The sequence below is a fragment of the Epinephelus fuscoguttatus genome, linkage group LG7 (genome assembly GCF_011397635.1).
Source record: "Epinephelus fuscoguttatus linkage group LG7, E.fuscoguttatus.final_Chr_v1".
Classification (NCBI taxonomy): Eukaryota; Metazoa; Chordata; class Actinopteri; order Perciformes; family Serranidae; genus Epinephelus; species Epinephelus fuscoguttatus.
The window spans coordinates 22,673,976-22,696,165 of NC_064758.1; the positions used below are offsets into that span (position 1 = coordinate 22,673,976).

Sequence of the window (22,190 nt, forward strand, 5' to 3'; positions counted from 1 at the left end):
TTGAAATTGCAATATGTAGGTGCACCATAAATAACATATTCCCTTCACCCTCTGATAGCACGTGTGGCCTTGGTGAAGTGCCGTGACCTCCACTGGGCCATGATGGCCCACAAAGACCAGAAGGACACCAACCTGTCCTCCATACGTATGCTCATTGTGGCTGATGGAGCAAACCCATGTGAGTCACCTCTCCTGCAGAAACATGGTCTCATTGTAAGAAAGAACTACAATGATATGAGCTTCTATGTATGACCCTGTTTTGGTAATGCTTTTATCTCATTGTTTGTTATCAGGGTCGGTGTCGTCGTGTGATGCCTTCCTGAATGTGTTCCAGTCTCATGGTCTGAAGCCGGAGGTGATCTGTCCGTGTGCCACCTCTCCCGAGGCCCTGACTGTGGCCATACGCAGGTACCACATCTGCACACTCACATGCTGTGGGAAGAGACACTCTGATACAAGGGGGTCAAATATAGTGCAACAACAAGAGAAGCTTTGCACATAATTCTCACCATTAAGTCACTTAAATTTAGAATGTCTTAACATTAGGGATGGATATGGGAGTTGTCTAGGATGAAATGATTGTAGGTGAGAGGACAAATAATGCCTCTTTCACACCAACGATCAGGGTCACACCAAAGTTGTCTGACCCGTGTTCAAGTTAAAAACACTGAAACCACTGCACTTTGAAACTTAGGCTTGTTTTGTGCATCAGCAGACCTCACCAATCCTCTCTGCAGCCTTACTGTCTGATCCGTCATCACTTCTCTTTGTGCCTTCCCTGCAGGCCTGGTGCACGAGGAGCTCCACTACCAGCCAGAGCCATCCTGTCGATGGGCGGGCTGAGCCACGGGGTGATCAGGGTGAACACAGAGGACAAGAACTCTGCTCTCACAGTTCAGGATGTGGGCCACATCATGCCTGGAGGTTGGCCACTACAGTTAACACTGCACCGTTTACTGCACATTCTGACTTTATCTGATCTCACTTATTGTTGTGACCTGTTTGTGTGTCTCAGCTCTGATGTGCATTGTAAAACCGGACGGGCCTCCTCAGCTGTGCAAGACAGATGAAATAGGAGAGATTGTGATCAACTCTCGGGCTGGAGGCACCATGTACTATGGCCTGCCTGGTGTCACTAAGAACACATTTGAGGTCAGTCAAAGTTTGAAACCCATGTTCAAAACCTGCATATATCACACAACTCATTCCACATCTATTTTTGATGTTGAATTTCTACATAGAATTTCTTCCAATATAGTGGAGCAGAGATTATAATCATCTGACATACTGTGGCTGTTGAATAAGCTTTTTTTTTGTTTTGTTTTGTTTTTTTTGTTTTAAGATATTTTTTGTACATTTTTAGCCTTTAATTGATAGGACAGACAAGTGTGAAGGGGGGAGGGAGAGAGGGAGTGACATGCAGCAAAGGGCCACAGGCTGGAGTCGAACCCGGGCCGCTGCGGCAACAGCCTTGTACATGGGGCACCTGTTCTACCACTAAGCCACCGACGCCCCATGTTGAATAAACATTTTGCATGAGACAATAAATCAATACTTAAAGGTCCCATATTGTAAAGAGTCAGATTTTCATTTTTATATGTGTATATACAGTACAGGCCAAAAGTTTGGACACACCTTCTCATTCAATGCGTTTTCTTTATTTTCATGACTATTTACATTGTAGATTCTCACTGAAGGCATCAAAACTATGAATGAACACATGTGGAGTTATGTACTTAACAAAAAAAGGTGAAATAACTGAAAACATGTTTTATATTCTAGTTTCTTCAAAATAGCCACCCTTTGCTCTGATTACTGCTTTGCACACTCTTGGCATTCTCTCCATGAGCTTCAAGAGGTAGTCACCTGAAATGGTTTCCACTTCACAGGTGTGCCTTATCAGGGTTAATTAGTGGAATTTCTTGCTTTATCAATGGGGTTGGGACCATCAGTTGTGTTGTGCAGAAGTCAGGTTAATACACAGCCGACAGCCCTATTGGACAACTGTTAAAATTCATATTATGGCAAGAACCAATCAGCTAACTAAAGAAAAACGAGTGGCCATCATTACTTTAAGAAATGAAGGTCAGTCAGTCCGGAAAATTGCAAAAACTTTAAATGTGTCCCCAAGTGGAGTCGCAAAAACCATCAAGCGCTACAACGAAACTGGCACACATGAGGACCGACTCCAGGAAAGGAAGACCAAGAGTCACCTCTGCTTCTGAGGATAAGTTCATCCGAGTCACCAGCCTCAGAAATCGCAAGTTAACAGCAGCTCAGATCAGAGACCAGATGAATGCCACACAGAGTTCTAGCAGCAGACCCATCTCTAGAACAACTGTTAAGAGGAGACTGCGAATCAGGCCTTCATGGTCAAATAGCTGCTAGGAAACCACTGCTAAGGAGAGGCAACAAGCAGAAGAGATTTGTTTGGGCCAAGAAACACAAGGAATGGACATTAGACCAGTGGAAATCTGTGCTTTGGTCTGATGAGTCCAAATTTGAGATCTTTGGTTCCAACCCGTGTCTTTGTGAGACGCAGAAAAGGTGAACGGATGGATTCCACATGCCTGGTTCCCACTGTGAAGCATGGAGGAGGAGGTGTGATGGTGTGGGGGTGTTTTGCTGGTGACACTGTTGGGGATTTATTCAAAATTGAAGGCACACTGAACCAGCATGGCTACCACAGCATCCTGCAGCGACATGCCATCCCATCCGGTTTGCATTTAGTTGGACGATCATTTATTTTTCAACAGGACAATGACCCCAAACACACCTCCAGGCTGTGTAAGGGCTATTTGACCAAGAAGGAGAGTGATGGAGTGCTGCGGCAGATGACCTGGCCTCCACAGTCACTGGACCTGAACCCAATCGAGATGGTTTGGGGTGAGCTGGACCGCAGAGTGAAGGCAAAGGGGCCAACAAGTGCTAAACACCTCTGGGAACTCCTTCAAGACTGTTGGAAAACCATTTCAGGTGACTACCTCTTGAAGCTCATGGAGAGAATGCCAAGAGTGTGCAAAGCAGTAATCAGAGCAAAGGGTGGCTATTTTGAAGAAACTAGAATATAAAACTTGTTTTCAGTTATTTCACCTTTTTTTGTTAAGTACATAACTCCACATGTGTTCATTCATAGTTTTGATGCCTTCAGTGAGAATCTACAATGTAAATAGTCATGAAAATAAAGAAAACGCATTGAATGAGAAGGTGTGTCCAAACTTTTGGCCTGTACTGTATATATATATATATATATATATATATATATATATATTTATATTTCATTTTTCTTTTTATATTATAAAGCAGCTTTAAGTGCTTTATAAATACAGTGAAAATATCAAAACACTCAGCCCATAGAGAAATGCACACAGCCTGTATTCAGAAACTGTGCCTTTGAACAAGCCGCAAGGACATTCGTGAAGTTGCCATATTGAAATTATACCATATAGACCATTCAAACTTTACAACATAACTGTTCCAAATTGGTCCCTTTGTATTTCCTGTTAGAATCTTTTGCAGTGTGTGTGAATGACATCAGCTGAAAGGAAGTAAACATGGACCAAGCTGTTGCCCATCAATGTAATTCTAGTTTAAGGGTCTTTAAAAATAGATAGTGCCTTTACACTACTCTGGCTGCAATGACAACAAAGAGACGTTGAGAGCACAGATGTGGAAGACCCGTAAACACTGACCAGTCGGTGCAGACTTGGTTTTTTCGGGAGGCAAAGCTTTAAGAGACGGGCACTAACAGAGCGTTTCAGACAGAGAGTGAATACAGATATATTCTAAACAAGTAAAACAACAAACAAGACGAAACCCGAAGGGGTAACCCCACTGAACCTGACAGGGGAATACCCGTTTGTGTCAAAGTAACTTTAAGCACACCAGCCAGACAACACTTACCTTACAATGATTCACCTCTTCACACAGAAACCCCCCCAAAAAACTTCCCCAGCCCATGCAACCCAAATAATCATGCAAAAAACAATTACAAATCACTGCGACTCCCCCGACAAAAGTGCCTATTTCCTGCTACAGGACACAAAGGAATTATACACGCCGGACTGCACTCTCGGGAATCCTCAGGGAAACCCTTTCAAAACCAAGTGACGTTAGCTATGACGACCACTTCATTCACAAATTTGGACCAGTGTCAAAATGCGCTACACACAAGCCAATCTGCGGAACAAATTGCAGCTTCATACCACCTTGTGCAAAAACAGGCCTCAAAGGATGGACGAGCCCCCAATTTTGTCATGACCTGGCTCTAAGGCCACGACAAAAACAGAGGGAGATGCAGTCTGAAGGCAAAATGATGAATAATTTATTTAGATAAAAAGAATCATTTCAAACACAGGAAACACAAAATCAAACTAAAGGAGCAATGACATGTGTTCATCAGTAGAATCAGTAGTGTGTGGGTCTGCACAAGTGCTGCGTGTAGTGTGTTGGAAGTGTGAAGGTGACAAACAATGCATTGAGGGGAGAAAGCGTCTCAGTCAGACTGATAGTGTTTCATAGCCCGAGAGCACTGAGCCCAGGTTTTCACAACAGGGACAACCCCCCAACCCCCCACACACCTGCTGCATTAGAGAAACAGAACAGAATAAAAAAACAGGTCAGGGGACCGTCACAGACGTTAAAGCATGTAATCATGATCTAGTAGGAAATCTAAAATACATGTATGAACCTGAGAGTGAGCATAATATGGCACCTTTAAAAAGTCATATTAACTCTTGAGAATGAACTTTCTGACCACCTGCTGAGGGTGTCCCCTGCCTCTTGTTGAGTGTGTGCGGATTCGGCTCCAGTCTCCCTCCACCCTGCACAGGATCATCTGGTTTAGAAAATGGATGAATGGGAAGGAAGCACAAGTTTAAATGGTCCACTAGATGGAGACACAGTCACAATGAAACTGTTGCATTGTATTTATTCACATATCCATGTTTCTGTCCAGCACTTTTTTTCATTCAAGTATTTTTAGGTAAACCACCTCTGAACTAAACTGTTAGCACAATGTTTATTGTAAGCATTTGAGACCAATCTTTGATTTCTCTGCTTATCTGTAGGTGATCCCTGTCAACCAAGCTGGAGCACCCATAGGAGAAATTCCCTTCACTCGGACTGGTCTGCTTGGATTTGTAGGACCAGTAAGGCACACAGAGATTAAAATAAAGAGTTATCTTTCTGAAATTTTGACTGAAGACAGGAGGTGAGATGCATCCTTGTTGAGTTAAACTCTTTGCTCCACAGGGCAGTCTGGTGTTTGTTGTGGGGAAGATTGAAGGGCTGCTGATGGTGAGCGGGCGGCGCCACAACGCTGACGACCTGGTGGCCACCGCGCTGGCAGTGGAGCCTGTCAAAACAGTTTACAGGGGGAGGTGAGACACTGACTGCTCCCTGTGAGCCAGTGTGCTTTATGTGTGTGTGTGTGTGTGTGTGTGTGTGTGTGTGTGTGTGTGTGTGTGTGTGAACAATTTCACCCCATAACTGGGTGTGTGGATGCATATGAAATTATATGTTTGTGATATTTTATTGGTAAATAGGTAAGAAAAATAGTTTCTGTATATCCCCTTAAATTGATAATCTTTTTTTTTTTGAGTATTTTGTATTTTGGGCATTCAGCAATTTAAATGTAAATTTAACTTAACATCTTGCAGCCTCTCCCTGGGTGAGTGCTCATTTCTCTGTTGTCATTCATGCAGGATCGCTGTGTTCTCAGTGACGGTGTTTTATGATGAGAGGATAGTGATTGTGGCAGAGCAGAGGCCTGACGCCAGTGAGGAGGACAGCTTCCAGTGGATGAGTCGAGTGCTGCAGGTAAAATCGAATATGAAGCATTGCTTGGTTTAAATTTTCAATACATTTTATTCCTTATTATGATGGTTTGTATGTGTTCTAACTCTCGTTATGTGACAGATTCTCCCTTTTGTGCCTCTAATTATGTGCCTTTCAAAAAGGTTTGAAGATAAAAAGACTTTTGTACAGAGTTTCTCACACCTTAAACCTTAAAACATACACAATGAGAAACAACACTTAACAGCCTTTTCTCATAAGGACAGTGTCTGATAAACTGTGTCTACTTTGTTTTTTCTTCACAGGCCATTGACAGTATCCACCAGGTCGGCCTGTACTGCCTCGCACTCGTCCCAGCCAACACCCTCCCAAAGACGCCCCTCGGAGGCATCCACATCTGTGAAACGAAGCAGAACTTCCTGGAGGGAAACCTGCACCCCTGTAATATCCTCATGTGCCCGCACACCTGTGTCACCAACATGCCCAAGCCACGCCAGAAACAGCCAGGTAGGCCGCCGTAGACCATATCTACTGATGCTTACTGATAAACATCAAAGCAAAGACAAAGTCGATGTTGTAAGTATGTCACCAAATTAAAATCTGATTGTCATCAATCTGTTCAGTGGATGTCGGCCCAGCTTCGATGCTGGTCGGGAACTTGGTGGCAGGGAAGCGGATTGCCCAGGCTACAGGCAGAGAGCTGGGTGTGGTGGAGGACCAGGACCTGATCAGAAAGGTACTGTTTGCAACACAGACCATGAACCACACTTTGACCACACCGACCCAAGAATAGTTATCAGAAGTTTAGTAAGATATTTTCAGCAAGGTGTCAGGAAAATGGATGTCCCTTTTTCAACAGTTGAATCTATGTGAATTGTTATAACTAAAACGATCAGTAAGTGCGTTTACATCGACCCTAATAATCAGAATAATAGCCAGTTCAGAATAAAAGTGTCTCATGTAACCACCTTAATCAAAGATAGCATTTTCAGTCGGCTTGAGAGGGGTGGTGCAAACATTTGATAATCATTTCAGTCGAAAAATATTACTGCATATATGCGTAATCTTAATGTTTCTCTCTGGTTGACCTCTCTCTGCTGATTTTAACAGAATAGTTCAGAAATTAAAAAAAAATTGAAACAGTAGTCCTCTGTAATGTTTCCAGCTGAACTGTGGAGTCGCTGGACATAACAATCGTCTATCCCTACCAGTAGGCAGTAGCCTGCACATGAGACGTTTAGGGAACATTAGTAAATTATAGCATCTACAGATAGTCTGCATGTAAGGTGTTTAAGGGACATCTGTAATTTGTAGCTACAGAAGATTAGTTGGGTTACTTAATTTTAAATTGTATTAACAGGCAGAACCACCTCTTCTCCTTCTTTACTTTGTTTATTGAATGAATTGAATTTTCTCAATAAAGGTGAGGCATGTTAACGCACATCAGATTACGTCATTTAATGTCCATGTAAACAGTTAAGTTGGAATCTCTGATCGGTTAATTGGATTGAAGAAATATTGTCAGTGTAACCGCAGCTTATGACTCCAACATTAACACCTGAACAGTGTTACAGCATTTTTACTGATAAACTTAATACTGTTGTTATAACTAGTTGCTGTATGTTACACACTATGTTAGAGCTGCAATAACTAGTAGATTTATATTTGGCAACTATTTTGATAATTAATTTAATTGTTTGATTTATCAAGAAGCCAAATATGTGATGCTGTTTCAATAATATTGTAAGGTGAATATCTTCTTCTTTTGGAGTGTTGGTTGGACAAAACAAGACATTTGATAATGTAACATCGGGCTCTATGAAATTGAGATATCCTGTTAATTATTCCCTTATGTTTCTATAGCTCATTAATTTGTAAATTGATTATTAAAAGTAATCTTAACAACATGAAACACAAATCTATTCAGCTGATGTGTAAACTGTAAAAGCTCTGAATGTGTTTGCCAGCTTAAAGATGACTCTGTAACAGTCAGGGGAAAATGGATGCTGATGTCTGATCCTAAATCTCTGTTATTGTTGTTGTTCTGCCTTTAACTTTGCTTGGGTTGGGCTTTAGCTCTGTATGTGGCCCACCATGATGGTAAGGCTCTAGCCTGACCCCCCCCCACTCGTCTTTGCTCCTGCTGCTTCTGTCAGTCAGATGTGCTTTTGCAGCCGCGACAGCCTGATGACCACCAGCAGCAGCTTTGGCCCGACGCACAGAGATGACTGTCCAGGCTGGTTCCTTGGCCAGCAGGGGTCCACACGATTAAACTGATACAGAGAAATATATTAAAAATGAAGTTAAATACCGCTCTGCATTTATTAGTGTCCCATAATAGACTCTCTCTGCCATCACCTCTAAGATGGGAATTGGCCAGCAGCCGCTGAGCTCTGCCAAACAAATTGCGTGACATTAATGTAGTGCCCTCAAAGTGAAGTTTCTCATCTTTCTTGCTCTTAAGGAGGTAACAGAGACTTTGAGCAGATAGTCTCTCACCACATGTGACTGCTGAAGACTATATAATCATACACTGTGATGCATTATGCTAACATCCTAAAATAAACCCCACAGTAAAAGTAATAATTAGGAACATTTTGGTGTGCACCTCTGCTCGCTGTGTCACTGTGATGCTCCCATGTGTAGCATGGCTTGATGAGTGGTCAGAGCAGCTGGTCTGCATGATGTGAGTCCTGATTCAATGTTGACCAGAGCACGACCTGTTGTCTGACTGAGAGAGAGTGGCACAAAGGATGAGTTCGGCCCGTTATTTTAATATGACACCACTGTAAATTATATCTGTTTGTCCAGAGAATGTCACAGTGTGAACTTTATTTCTCTGTTACTTTACCTGTTGCCTTATTTTCACTTAGCGTCTGCCTTTATCTGGACTTTCTTTATTTTCACGTTTTGTCCTTTTCGATCCTGTGCACCAGCCAGTTCCTCAGCTTATTCACACGACTGATCAAGAGGCTAATTATACATTTAATATTTTTTTGTCTTTATTTTAAAAATAGCACTATCATTTTGTTTCCAAAGCTTTTCAAAGTTTTCATGACCCTTTGTTTGAAAGGCCCAAAGCTTGTTAGTGGCTCCAGGTGCAGATGGTCCCAGCATGACCCTGCACTTGGCAAAAAAAATATTCTGTTGGTTCTTGTTGTGCGCTTGTGTGTCTCTGTGTGAGAGGTCAAAAGCTTCACAAAATATCTTTGCCGTACTTTAAAATGTTTTCCGTCCTCTTTTCCACACTGTTTCAAACGAGCAAATGTATCTGTCGTCACTGAGAGAGACGTTTATTTTGGGCTGTTGGTTGGATGGTATATGAGGTGCCAGTGTGGCGAGCTTTTATGTGTTTTTATCTGTTGGATCATTTTTAAATGGATTATTATTTGCCACTGATGCAGCTTTGTTTGTGTTTTTTAAGTGTGCAATTAATGTGTTGAGTCAGTCCACCATTAATTTGTATGTGATGTCACACTCTCTTTACCAGCACCAGTTTCTGTCTGAAGCTCTGCAGTTCAGAGCTCAAACTGACCCGGACCATGTCCTGTATGTGCTGCTCAATGCCAAGGTAGATTACACACACACACACACACACACACACACACACACACACACACACACACACACACACAGTAACACAGTAACACACAGATGTTGCATACTTATCTTCCTTTCACTTTCGGTTACGGTACTTGCGGTGATCCATTTTGTTGGGTGTGAGTTGAGCTGTACTTCCTGTCTTCTGGCTGTAGGGGGTGGCAGTGTGCACAGCCACTTGTGCTCAGCTGCACAAGAGAGCAGAGAAAATCACAGCGACCCTCATGGAGAGAGGAGGCCTCAACACAGGAGACAATGTGGTGCTGCTTTATCCCCCAGGTAAACACACACACACACACACACACTGATCACTGTGGACGGACATCTCTCTTTGTTTTAATATACAGTAGAAAAAGTACAGCTGTCTAATTTACCCAAGCTTTCTGTTGATCTCTTTTTTTGCTCTGCAGGTGTTGACCTGATAGCTGCCTTCTACGGCTGTCTCTATGCGGGGGTCATCCCTGTGACGGTGAGGCCGCCTCACCCACAGAACCTGGCCGCTACTCTCCCCACTGTCCGCATGATCATCGATGTGAGTGTGCATCACTGATTATTCCAGTTAATGATGCTTCTGTTAAATAGTGTTTTTCAACCAAACATTAAAGCATAGTACAGAAATGCATTTACAATTATCCAGTGTTCTTAAAGACCAAAGAAAATATTTGCCACTTACAGCATCTGTCTTAAATGAAACATACAATCAGCCAATTTATCACTGAAAATTATAACACTACTTTAATTTTTCAATGTTAGATCGCCTTCAAGCACTAAAATATCTATCATATGCAAAGAAAATGCAAAATAAACCTTACTTTTACTTCTTATGTACCACTCCATTGATCTGAATTGTCTGAAATACCCTGAAGCAAGTAACTGAGGTCCACCCAAACTCAGTGAAGTAGTATTCCTGTTGAAGTAATGTCCCCTGAGGGAAGCAAATAAAATTGAATTTGGCTCAGGGATCAATGAAGTATAACAATAATTAAATGCCTTTTATTTGAGTGACACCTTGAGTGAAGGATTTGTATCTGAGGTCACTGTCAAAGGTGCGGTGTGTGGGATTCAGTGGCATCTAGCGGTGAGGTTGCAGATTGCAACCAACTGCTCCCCTCACCCCTCCATTTCCAAATGTTAAGGAGAATTTACAGAGGTATTCAGGTAACGTAAAATCGGGAAAGACCCTGTCTAAAGCCAGTGTCTGGTTTGTCTATTCTTGGCTACTGTAGAAACATGCAGTGTAACATGACATATTGTAGGACCTGCTCCCTATGTAGCTATGAAGGGTTCATTTTGAGCCGAAAGCACCAAGATTCTTAGTTTCTGGTGATTATAAACTAATGAAAACAGTTGTGAATATTATATTATATTATATTCCATATATTTACATACTTTTTAGCTTTCATTTGTAGTAATCTTATTTTGTGTTCATTTTCTGTTTTATATTGCTTGCTCGGCCAGGATACTTAGAGATTTTTAATCTCAAGAGGTTTTTTCTGGTTAGATAAAGGTTAAATTTAAAAAAAAAAATCTGCCAGTAGGTCCCATAGCATCTCACACACTGGACCTTTGAAGGATTGTAGTTTATATCTTTAAATTAACTTCTCTGTGTGTTTGTTTGGTGTTACAGGTGAGCAAAGCAGCCTGCATCCTCACCACTCAGCCTCTCATGAGGATCCTCAGGTCCAGGGAGGCTGCTGCCAGCGTCAACATCAAGACATGGCCCACTATCATCGACACAGGTGCTGGAGATCAGTTGAGATCTGTTCAAATTAGAATAGCTTAGATGCATTAGGCATGACATGAAGCAACTGAGCACAGTTCTTTGTCAGCATGGGATTGTGCGCTTCACTGACTTTAGGACACACCCTTTCTGACAGTGCATGGATTTAGCACTAAAACTTGAGACTAAGAAATGTGTTCCTCTTCTGGCCACAAGGTGTCCTGTTTGCTCTTTGCCTAACTTTGATCATGTTGGGGAAGCCTAATGTCGACTTAAAGCTGCTCTCTGTGGTCTTAAATATGATCAGCAGGTTGCATGTGAAACATAAAAAAAGCACTAAACAGTTACCAGGTTGCAGCACATTCCCAGTAGCAAACACAGCACTAACAGTAAAACAGTGCAAGTCTGTGTTTTATTTTGTCCAGGAAAATAACAACAATCCACTTCCCTCCTCTCTCAGATGATCTCCCCAGAAAGCGGCCTCCACACATTTATAAACCCCCTACAGCTGAGATGCTGGCCTACCTGGACTTCAGTGTGTCCACAACAGGCATGTTGACTGGAGTCAAGGTAAATTCAATTCACAAATAATGCATTTATCATCATATATAATATAAAGTAACTGCTTTCGCTAGAGGGACTTAAAGGTGGATCTTTCTGTGTAACTTTGATGACAGCATGCAGTGTTTTTAAGAGTTTGTCTTTTCCTCGTCAGATGTCTCATGCTGCAGTCAGCACTCTGTGCCGCTCCATTAAGCTGCAGTGTGAGCTCTACTCCTCACGCCAAATAGCCATCTGCCTGGACCCGTACTGTGGCCTGGGCTTCGTCCTGTGGTGCCTCTCCAGGTAACACACACACACACACACACACACACACACACACACACACAAACATAGGGCTTTCCCAGTGGCACTTCTGGCCACACCAAGAGAAACCATGCTGCATCAGTTTGCATTTCCATTGTCAGTTTAAACACGCTGAGCATAGAGTTATGCTTCACAGTAAAAGCTTTTCAATCACAAAATAACGGGGGACTTTTATTGTAAAGAATTTACAGGAACTGAAATGTGTTAATCACTAAATTAGCGGGACTGTCAGCGGCTACTCTTCAATATAAAACAGTCTACTAATACCACAGGGAGGGAAAGTTAAAGTAGAAACAGCTACAGGGAGATGTTGATGAAGAGCTGCAGACAAAAGGCTCTTACTCTTACTAAAACGCTCGCAGCAAAATAACATGGGACTTCAGCCGTTTATCTGCCCGCTGCTTTTAAACATCAACACAAGACAAGCCGTCAGTAGTCAAAGACACACCTTCCAGTGTGTAGTCCTGTTGTAATGGAGGTGTACATCCCTGCTTTGCTGGGCTGACACGCTGAGTCAAATCGAGTCAAATCAAGCCAGCACATGTTTATGGAAAAGCCCTAACAGACAGAATATATTTCACATAACATGCCGTTCCTGTTAAATGTAGCGTTGTTGCTGTAGCGCGTGTGTTTTTTGCCCAGTGTTTACTCAGGTCACCAGTCCATCCTTATTCCTCCACTGGAGCTGGAGAGCTCGCTGCCTGTGTGGCTGAGCACGCTCAGTCAGTACAAGATCAGAGACACCTTCTGCTCCTACTCTGTCATGGAGCTCTGCACCAAAGGCCTGGGCACCCAGACAGAGATACTGAAGGTCAGAATCACACTCAAACACACCCAAAGTAATGACACAACATGTGGTTCCCCTTTGAAATTACTGCTATGTCATTACTCTAATAATAACTACACAGTGGTAAACAGGAATCTTATCTGCTGTGAAGGCAACTAATTACCGATTCAGTCATTTAAAGTCCTAAATCATAGTTTTCATTTATTTTTTGGGCACTTAATGCCTCTTTGTGAGTGACAGTAGAGAGAAGACAGGAAATGAGGTGAGATATTTGGACACTGAAAAGAAAAAACAAACTGTCATTGTAAATCCTCTCAGACCATTCAAACCAGTTCAAGCAGATGGTCATTGTACAGATAAATCACATACTTATGAAAGATTATGTCTATTTACTTTAAAGTCCTAAATTTGGTCCTTGTAGGTCAGCGTAGCTCAATATCTCAAAGCACTTTGGATAAAAATGTCCACTAATGCAGAGTTCATGTTCACATCAGGCTCAGTCTGTGCTTAACTGTTCCAAGTGTGAATAACCTTTAGTCGTGCGTGTCTCCAGGCGCGGGGTCTGAATCTGTCGTGCGTGCGGAGCTGTGTGGTGATAGCAGAGGAGCGTCCTCGCCTCTCTCTCACGCAGTCCTTCTCCAAGCTCTTCAAAGATCTTGGCCTGTCGCCGCGCGCCGTCAGCACTGCCTTTGGCTCCAGGGTGAACCTGGCCATCTGTATGCAGGTTGGTTTTATACACACACACACACACACACACACACACACACACACACAGAATTATCTTCTGAGTTCACATCTTTCCCTAATTTAACTTATTCTTGTGTATCATTTGCATTTTTAGTCAACATTCAGTTTTCCAATCTTAAATATTACTGAAAGATAAACAGGTCAAAATGCTTCCGATTCAGTCAGATAACTTAGATTTCAGAGTATTTATTTTCCTCTCTGTGTCCTCAGGGCACTTCTGGACCAGATCCCTCCACCGTCTATGTTGACATGAAGTCTCTGCGTCACGACAGGTAAGACTGGAGACAGCTGTAACCGTCACATGATCTAACTGGTAAAAACAAACATGGTACGTTGGTCAGATGGAACAGAAAGATTGACCGGCCGTTTTTTTGTCCCTCAGGGTGAGGCTGGTGGAACGAGGAGCGCCACAGAGTCTTCCTCTCATGGAGTCCGGCACTGTAAGTATTGATTATTGACAAAAAGACTTAATGTGCGTGATGCTCTCACAGGCCACAGACCCAGAGAGGTTATAGACATGGTTGTATTGTCTCTAAAGCTGAAGTCTCTTGTTATGTTCTCCTCCAAGATCCTACCAGGAGTAAGGGTCATCATAGTCAACCCGGAGACCAGAGGCCCGCTGGGAGATTCACATCTTGGGGAGGTGAGTGATCAGAGGATCATAGGATGCTCAAAATTACCAAAATTAGGCCTTTTCCTCTGACTGAAACATATTGTGTGGATTCACCTGCACAGAGTGAAAATCAATACATTTGGATGTATTTTTTTGATAGGGGTCACACAAATATAAAATACTCCAGGCCTCATTCACCTTTTTGTTTTGTCTTGTTTTGTGTTCAGATCTGGGTGAACAGCCCTCACAGTGCCAGTGGCTACTACACCATCTATGGGGAGGAGAGCCTGCAGGCGGATCATTTCAACACCAGACTCAGCTTTGGGGAGCCTCACACACTGTGGGCCAGGACGGGCTACCTGGGCTTCATCAAGAGGACTGAGCTGCTGGATGCGAGCGGAGGTGAGAGGACAAATAAAAAAAGTTTGTATTTTATGGAGTGTTGAGGTGATTGATCGTTAACATTCACAATCATTATATATACGACATCATCATATAGTGAATCATGATGTTAAGTTTTTGAAAAATCTATTGAGAAATTACTGATGGATAAAATAACCAGTTACCATTATAGTGATACAAAAAGGATAAAAAGCATGTCTCTACTTTGATTGCAACATTGCCCGCAATGGCAAAATACAACCAGAGATGTTAAAGGAATACTTTACCCCCTAAACGATCATTAGTGTATCTATTACTCACCCCATGATACATTGAATGCATGAAGAAGTCCTCCTGTGAATGAAGAATCCAAAAAAAAGAGAAAAGTCTTGATGACTTAAAAGCTGGGCATACACTGAATGATTCAAGCCTGTTTTGAAAATGTTGTTTGGTTCTAAAATAGACAATAAATAGGTCCGTTTGCCTCTGCGGACTGCTCCAGTTATTGCCAGTTGTCAGTAAAGATTAGTTTGAAAGCTCCAGAGCTGAGGGCAGGTAGAAGTTTGTTTGGTAGTGGAGGTATGGTTCACATAATGTAGAGATAGATGTTCCAAAGTGAGCTCTCTCCATCTCTGCAAAAACAAGTCAGTCCAAATTTCCTTTCCCTCTGTTTCTCTCTCACACACACGCACAAGTTAGCAGCACTGACAAACTAGCTCAGCATACACTGCACGATTGATTGAGTGACAAAAAAGGAACTGACTTTGGTGAATCGACTCACGGCTCTGCTTCAACTGCGTGAGAGCCTGAGAGCAGCCGCCCAAAATTTGTGACCTGTCAGAAATTTATCCAAACATCTGACAGCCGGTCAGGAGCAGTTGATCACTCTCCCTTGTGCACTGCACAAAAAATGATGCCCAGCAAAATTTGGTGTGACAGGTCAGAAATGTGCTTAAATCCTACAGTGTACGCCCAGCTTATGTCAAAGGGGTTCGCTGTAACAACAGCCAAACTAAATCAAAACTTTTATTTACCGGTGCGATATAATCCAAGTCTCATTTATCTGGTCATTTCCAACAGGGAACTGAAGGGAAAGTGAAACTTAATTTATACTCCCTTCAAAGCCAAACTCCATTGATAAAAACATAATTTTTACCTTGCTGAACAAGGGAGCTGCTGCTTTGATCAGCAGTTTCTTTGTGTTATTGTGTGACTTTGGTGTTTTAAAGGGTTAGTTCAGTTTCAGCACCTTAACCATACCACTGTCACTTAGTTGCTTTATATACCTCGTTTTCTATTCTTTTACTTTCTCTATTTATCTGTACTATTGCTCACTATCATCTATAACCATGAAAGAATGCTTTTGTTCTGCTGTTACAGATCGTCATGATGCTTTGTTTGTGGTGGGCTCTCTTGATGAAACGTTGGAGTTAAGGGGGCTACGCTATCACCCCATCGACATCGAGACGTCTGTGTCCCGAGCACACCGCTGCATCGCAGAAAGGTGAGGAACTTCAGTCGGTCATTTTCATGATATATATACATATGTGTATATATTTATATATGTTTCTTTAATCACTGAGAAAAACCATAGCCTGTAGTTCACACAGAAAAAGTGACCGTACACCTCTCGCTCCTCAGTGCTGTGTTTACATGGACCAACCTGCTGGTGGTGGTGGCAGAGCTGAGCGGCTCGGAGCAAGAGGCCTTGGACCTGGTGCCCCTCGTCACCAACGTGGTCCTGGAGGAGCACCACCTCATTGTTGGGGTGGTGGTCATCGTGGACCCCGGGGTGATCCCCATCAACTCCAGAGGAGAGAAGCAGCGGATGCACCTGCGAGACTCCTTCCTGGCAGACCAACTGGACCCCATCTACGTGGCCTACAACATGTGATTCACCAACTGATGAAAATGCAGAAAACTGAGCCAGGCTCTGAGAACAGACGTGAGGGAGAAGAACTTTGGGGTGCGTTCAGTAGCAGCCCCGATGTTAAACCTCAGACACACATTCAGAACACCAAACAGTGTGGGAATGAGTACAGTTCCAGTAACGAGAACGTGCTTCCCTCTCAGAAAACAGTTCCTTCTTTGCTTCCACCTGCTCAACCGCTGCAGTCCAGGCTCACTGAGATCTACTGAGGGGGAAGGATATTCTCTCTCCTCTTGATAGTAGATTCCCCCTGTCAAATGGAGGAAACTTTATCCTCTCCTTGCATCCCACTTCTCCCTCATGGCTTTCAATTCATGTTTTTTTAAAGACATTTTTAATAACATGCTCTCATCAAAGACAGAAATCCTCCCCTCCTTTCATTCCTTGGTTTTTATCCTGACCCATTCATCCTTGTGTGCTTCTTCTTTTTTTTTTTTTTTTTAATAACCCCCTCGCTTCTTGAAGGCAGGATGGCACACTGGAACTGCTGAGAGGAGCTGGAACTTTCACCCTCATGCACTTTAAGTCCTCGCACCTCTGAGTCCACTTCCTGTCTCACCTGCCTCAAGGAGACACCCCCTCCATGTTTGCTGCTTTCACCAGAGCAAATCCACATCAGTATTAAAAAGTGCCACCAGCGAGTGCAGCCCTACGGGGGCGTTCCTGACAAATTACCTTCCTCTACCAGGTGCACTGTGGCTTTCACCTCCCATCACAGTCTGGATTTGCCAGCAGACGTGCTGTCGGCATTCACGCATTACAAACTGTCCTAAAAAAAATACACTTGAATTATTTGTTGGTGTGGGAAAAGAAAGACTCGCTTCATAAATATACAAACCTGGATGTTAAAGGTGATCTTTGATGGGCAAATTCGGCCTGTTAGATAGTTCTTATGATTGTGAAGTACTAATATGTTTTTTAAAAAGCACCAATTTTCAGAGGATGAGTTGAAACTATACCTGGTGTTTAGGTGTGCATGGTTATTTAGAATGCAATCAGTGTCAACATGCAGGCCAAAAAAACAAAAACTGTGACAAGCCATGGAGTCACACAGCAGTGGACTGGTTGATTAGACGGTCAGCAGTGTATCGCTCAGTCTTCATTAGAAGGTGGAGTATCACGGACTCCAGACAGACTCCATCTGCTGAGTAAGGTGACCTTGAGTTGAGATTTTTTTGGTGAAAGGCTGGACAGGATAGTTCACCAGTTTCCTGCTTAGCTTAACTGAAGCGAGCCGCTAGCTTTCAGTTGTGTGTAGTTTCCCACGTTAAAGAAAAAAGCATTTTTCACTTAAAGGTTCAGTGTGTATGATTTAGGAGGATATATCGGCAGAAATGGAATCTGATATTCATAACTGTTTTCATTAGTGTGTAATCACATGAGACTAAGAACTATTGTGTCTTTGTTACCTTAGAATGAGCCGTTTATAGCTACATAGGGAGCGGGATTTGGCCACCACATTAGGCAGCCATGTTTCTACAGTAGTCCTTAAGGTACAAACCTGGCTCTGGAGAAGAGGGTCTTTCTTGTTCTTACGTCACCTGAAAGCCACCATAGGTGCTCCTCAAGCGGCAACTTCCGAGGCTAGCAAACGTGGAAGTGGCATAAACTGCAGTTCCCCGACTGGCCACTTGAGGTTGGCTCTAAGAGTGAGTCAGTAAACCCCCAAGTTAAAATGCCCAGCTTTACAGCTGTTAACAGCCTGGTACAAAAATTGGTTTTATGTCTACAGCTGATTCCAACATGTCTGAAGGCTGTACAGGAGGTGAATTAGTATTTACTGTGGCTTACAGTTATGCGTAATTAAAGGTGGGGCCAGACCCACCCCTCGCTCCTCCACAGCTACACCCTATCATCCAAATATGGTCACTTCTGGCTCCCAGAATCCAAGATGGCAGCGGCCAAAATGCCAGACTTGAGGCTCCAGGATGGTATTCCACAAATGTTACAACCTGCAACATAACCGCTAGATGCCACTAAATCCTACACGTTGGTCCTTTAACGTTAGCGTCACAGCCGAATAGATAAACGTAGATCTTCAGAAGGCAAGTCAGTGCCTTTTTATTGCACCATTGTGACATTTTTGATTACGGACTGTTGAATTTCTAAAAAATAAGATATCAAGACAGAGGACAGAACTTTGCCTTACTAAACCTGTGGAACTTCAGTAATCTTTATGTTTAATCCCTCATTTCTAGCTGTACTTTAGCGTATTTATTTCCACATTTTTCACGTGGAATCGGACGCCAGTTTATAACGCAAAACACACTCATATCACATTTTGTAGAGGAAGGGGGGTGTCTTGGTCTTTTCATGAAGCCGTTTGCAGTCATGCCTTTCTCATTTCATCATTACCATTTAAACCAATTCTTTCTGAATGTCTGTAACACTGAAAAAAAAAATTAGGAAAGAGCAACAATCAGTAATCAACCCGTGATTTAAAAATGCTAAAAATCCTCCTTTATAAAAGAAATGGAGGCAATAAATGAGGGTAAGGATGTTGTGTGTAAACTGTATTTTAGAGGTCAAATACTGTATTACTGGTGTTAATGTGTACATGGATATGAACTTTGTCGATAAAAACTTGACTGATCTTTCATACTTGACAGCATTTTTCTGCATTGTTAATTTAATGGTATCACATTGCAAAAGAGAAAAAGGTTTCAGATTATTTTGGCAGGAACGATGTGCACTTTCCCAATATCATTTTATTTGTGTGTGTGTGTGTGTGTGTGTGTGTGTGTGTGAGGGAGTGTGTGAGTGCGTGTGACCAGTTCAACAGTGATATTTGGCTTTTTCTGGTGCAACAAGGTTTGACTTTTGTAAGAAAATGATCCCAGAATATTGAAATTTTTTTTTTATTTGTTTTCTTTTTTATGTCGCCACCACTGTATTTTAATTCTTTCCATCCATGATTGGAATCAGACATGTTTTTTTAGGGATTTCATCCATATTTTCTTCATATAATCATCCTTTAAATCTGCACAACTTCTGCAAACAGCTGGTTTTCCTTTAGGAGCAGCTTGACATACAGCACAACACGTCAATAAACCACTCTCCGTTCAGTGACGGACACCGATGACATGTATGCGAGCCAGTATCTGGGGCACGTTAGAGTTACTCATGAATAACAAAGTGAAGCTTCTGAGCTGCTGTGTGATAATTGCTTTGTTGCTACTGTTTCACTCCAACAAGTTTTAATAAAGTTTTATAATGTCATGCTGGCCGTCAAGCCTTTTCAATAGACATTGGTGCTATTCAATAAGGGAAAGTTGACAGACTTTTGTCCTCCAATGTCGTGACAAAGAAGGTTTTTTCCTGGATGCCCTTTTTTGTGTGAAAATAAGTCATTCTTTTTCCATGCCAACATTTCACTCACTGCTCAGTTCTGAAGTTGTTCGTCATCACCGGATTTCATCGGCTCCGAGACCCGATGAAAACCTTCTCAACATGGACAATGCCAATTGACACATCCACCATTTCCATTTTAATATTTATTTCAGTTTTCAAGTTGTCATGTTGTGAGGAATGGCGTGCATATCAAACCTCCAAAGTTATTCTAAGCACAAAATGTCAATGTACATGTGAGGTAATGAAATTAGGATCTTTCACACAAAAACAAAAGCAAACTCAAGGGCCCACAATGTATACCTCAACGACTGTCTGTTCACTATGCATCGTCGAGCTGCAGCAAAGACATTCTGAACTAGTCAATGGTGCGATAACTTCTAACAACATGTCTTACTTGACAAAAAACACTGTCACACTGTCATTGGATGTGTTTCATGTTAAATAAAAAAAAATCCTTTGTCAGAATTTCTTGTGTGTATTTGTTTTCCTTATTTCCTCTTCCAGACATTTGTGGAAGCTTCAGGAAGCAGCTGCTGCATTCAAGTAAAATATCCTCTTCCTACCACCAGGTGGCAGTCTGACTACTTCATCTGAAGGAATTTTGCTCCCTCTGTGGTGTCACCACAGCCCAGTTTTTTTTTTAACAACACCCACCTGATATTTAGAAGTTTCTAGAAATACTCACATCTTAAAACATAATTTTCCTCACTTAATATTTTCAAATAATTTTCCTCACTTAATATTTTAAGAAATAATGAAAAAAGATCTTTAATAATAGTAAAAAATTATCTTATTAACTGGCTGACAGGTTCTTCACTAAGCATTTGCGGTTTTATTTATCATATTTACTACAAATAATTTTCACTTAACATCACAGCTGGCCTTTGTGCAAACCATGCTGCTGTGTTTGAGATGTTTTAATATTATTTTAAAGCATTAATTGTTACATTAAGTTCTGATAGTTTCAAGAGTCTTCATATCGGTAAAAAGAACAAGTCTTGTGTTGCCAGGTTTTGAAATACATCAGTATTTTATCTGGTAATAAAGCAGTTATGATTGTTGCTGATCTATTTATAAATACTCGTGGGCTTCTCACTGTCTGATAAGCAGTCTGTTGTAAGGTCCAGATGCTCTGAAACCTTTACCAGAAAAGTGAGGGGTCCAACAGGCCACTGTGTAAGACTTTCTAATTAATTGAAAACTCAAAGCAAGTGTCCTGCTGAAGGAGGAGATCCTTGCAACCTAAAATTATTCTCATTAATGGGTTATACCTGCCTGCTGCTTAAAGCCTGCTTATGAAGGCCCAATATTAAGGTGACCATATTAGAAAGTGCATCTAATGGGGCAACCGCTAGCTCATCTGGTATACCAAGGTATCCCATGTACGAAGGCTATGTTCATGCTACAGCAGCTGCAGGCTCGATTCCAATCCACGACCCTTTGCTGTGTGTCATTTTCCCTTTCTCTGCTCTTTTCATGCTATAGTTGTCCTATCAAGTGAAGGAAAAAGCCCCCAAAATATCTTTAAAAAACACAAAGTGTAACTAATAATACCAAACATGAGGCTTGGGCAGTGTCTATTTTTTCATATCTTCATACCTTCCTGAAATTTAATTTAATTGAAGTAGACGCTGAGCTACTTGTGATAGAAGTCACTGTAGCATGTATGTCATTGTCTAGCCTACAATAATGTGTTTCTAATATGAAATCCACCTACTAGACCTAGACACGTCTTCCTGGGTATAAATACTTAAGGCCCACAGAATAATGAGAATGTGTTGAATAATATAATGTGGCTGATAAACTGCTTCTGTAATTGGAGGAAGTCATTTCAAGATAAAGTTGTATGTGGCAAAACTCCCAAACAGAGGCAGAGAAATTTTTCTTTATTACTACTCCTGCTATGTTATCCCCACCACTCGCCATCTTTCTCAGTTCAGCTGCCTGTTCCTTCAGTATAGACTTAGCAAAAATAGCATCTCCGTATCAGTTTAATAGTAGGAGGAGTGCTGTATTTTGATGGTATTGAAAATCATACCTTCATGATTTCTAAATACCATGGTATACTGTAACACCCTGATAGTACCTAAACCTACTTAAACATAAATAAATGTCAATTTTCATCTTTCTCCAAGTGAAATAATAACTTTTTTCTTCAGATTTGTATTTTGTCTTTCTCACACACACTGATGTTAATCACCACTTCAGTCTCAAACATACCATAAATGACCACAATATGAGCAACACATTTCTAAAACATTCATTTTCTTATTCCATTGAGAAAATTGATTATGTAAAATCTTTTTTTTGTTTCTAATATTTCCTCTTCTGTTAATAGAGTTGAACTCACCTCTTATTATCTCACTCTTACAAATAAAAACAAAAGCAATCAACTCTG

The 22,190-nt window shown here is 41.7% G+C and overlaps 1 protein-coding gene across 1 annotated transcript in view; it reads left to right on the plus strand.

Annotated features, from left to right (window-relative positions):
- dip2ba (disco-interacting protein 2 homolog Ba) overlaps positions 1-20,257 on the plus strand; it is a 55,443-nt gene extending 35,186 nt beyond the window's left edge. The window contains exons 16-38 of the mRNA XM_049580438.1: positions 59-178; positions 294-408; positions 785-924; positions 1,016-1,152; positions 5,070-5,150; positions 5,254-5,381; positions 5,706-5,820; positions 6,102-6,303; positions 6,420-6,532; positions 9,287-9,367; positions 9,552-9,675; positions 9,807-9,928; positions 11,024-11,135; positions 11,577-11,686; positions 11,832-11,962; positions 12,626-12,794; positions 13,324-13,494; positions 13,728-13,789; positions 13,900-13,957; positions 14,086-14,160; positions 14,358-14,532; positions 15,892-16,015; positions 16,153-20,257. Of these exons, the coding sequence (XP_049436395.1) occupies positions 59-178; positions 294-408; positions 785-924; positions 1,016-1,152; positions 5,070-5,150; positions 5,254-5,381; positions 5,706-5,820; positions 6,102-6,303; positions 6,420-6,532; positions 9,287-9,367; positions 9,552-9,675; positions 9,807-9,928; positions 11,024-11,135; positions 11,577-11,686; positions 11,832-11,962; positions 12,626-12,794; positions 13,324-13,494; positions 13,728-13,789; positions 13,900-13,957; positions 14,086-14,160; positions 14,358-14,532; positions 15,892-16,015; positions 16,153-16,405 (2,918 nt within the window). The 3' untranslated portion in view covers positions 16,406-20,257. The remainder of the gene's footprint in view (positions 1-58; positions 179-293; positions 409-784; positions 925-1,015; positions 1,153-5,069; positions 5,151-5,253; positions 5,382-5,705; positions 5,821-6,101; positions 6,304-6,419; positions 6,533-9,286; positions 9,368-9,551; positions 9,676-9,806; positions 9,929-11,023; positions 11,136-11,576; positions 11,687-11,831; positions 11,963-12,625; positions 12,795-13,323; positions 13,495-13,727; positions 13,790-13,899; positions 13,958-14,085; positions 14,161-14,357; positions 14,533-15,891; positions 16,016-16,152) is intronic.
- Positions 20,258-22,190: the final 1,933 nt, after the last annotated feature.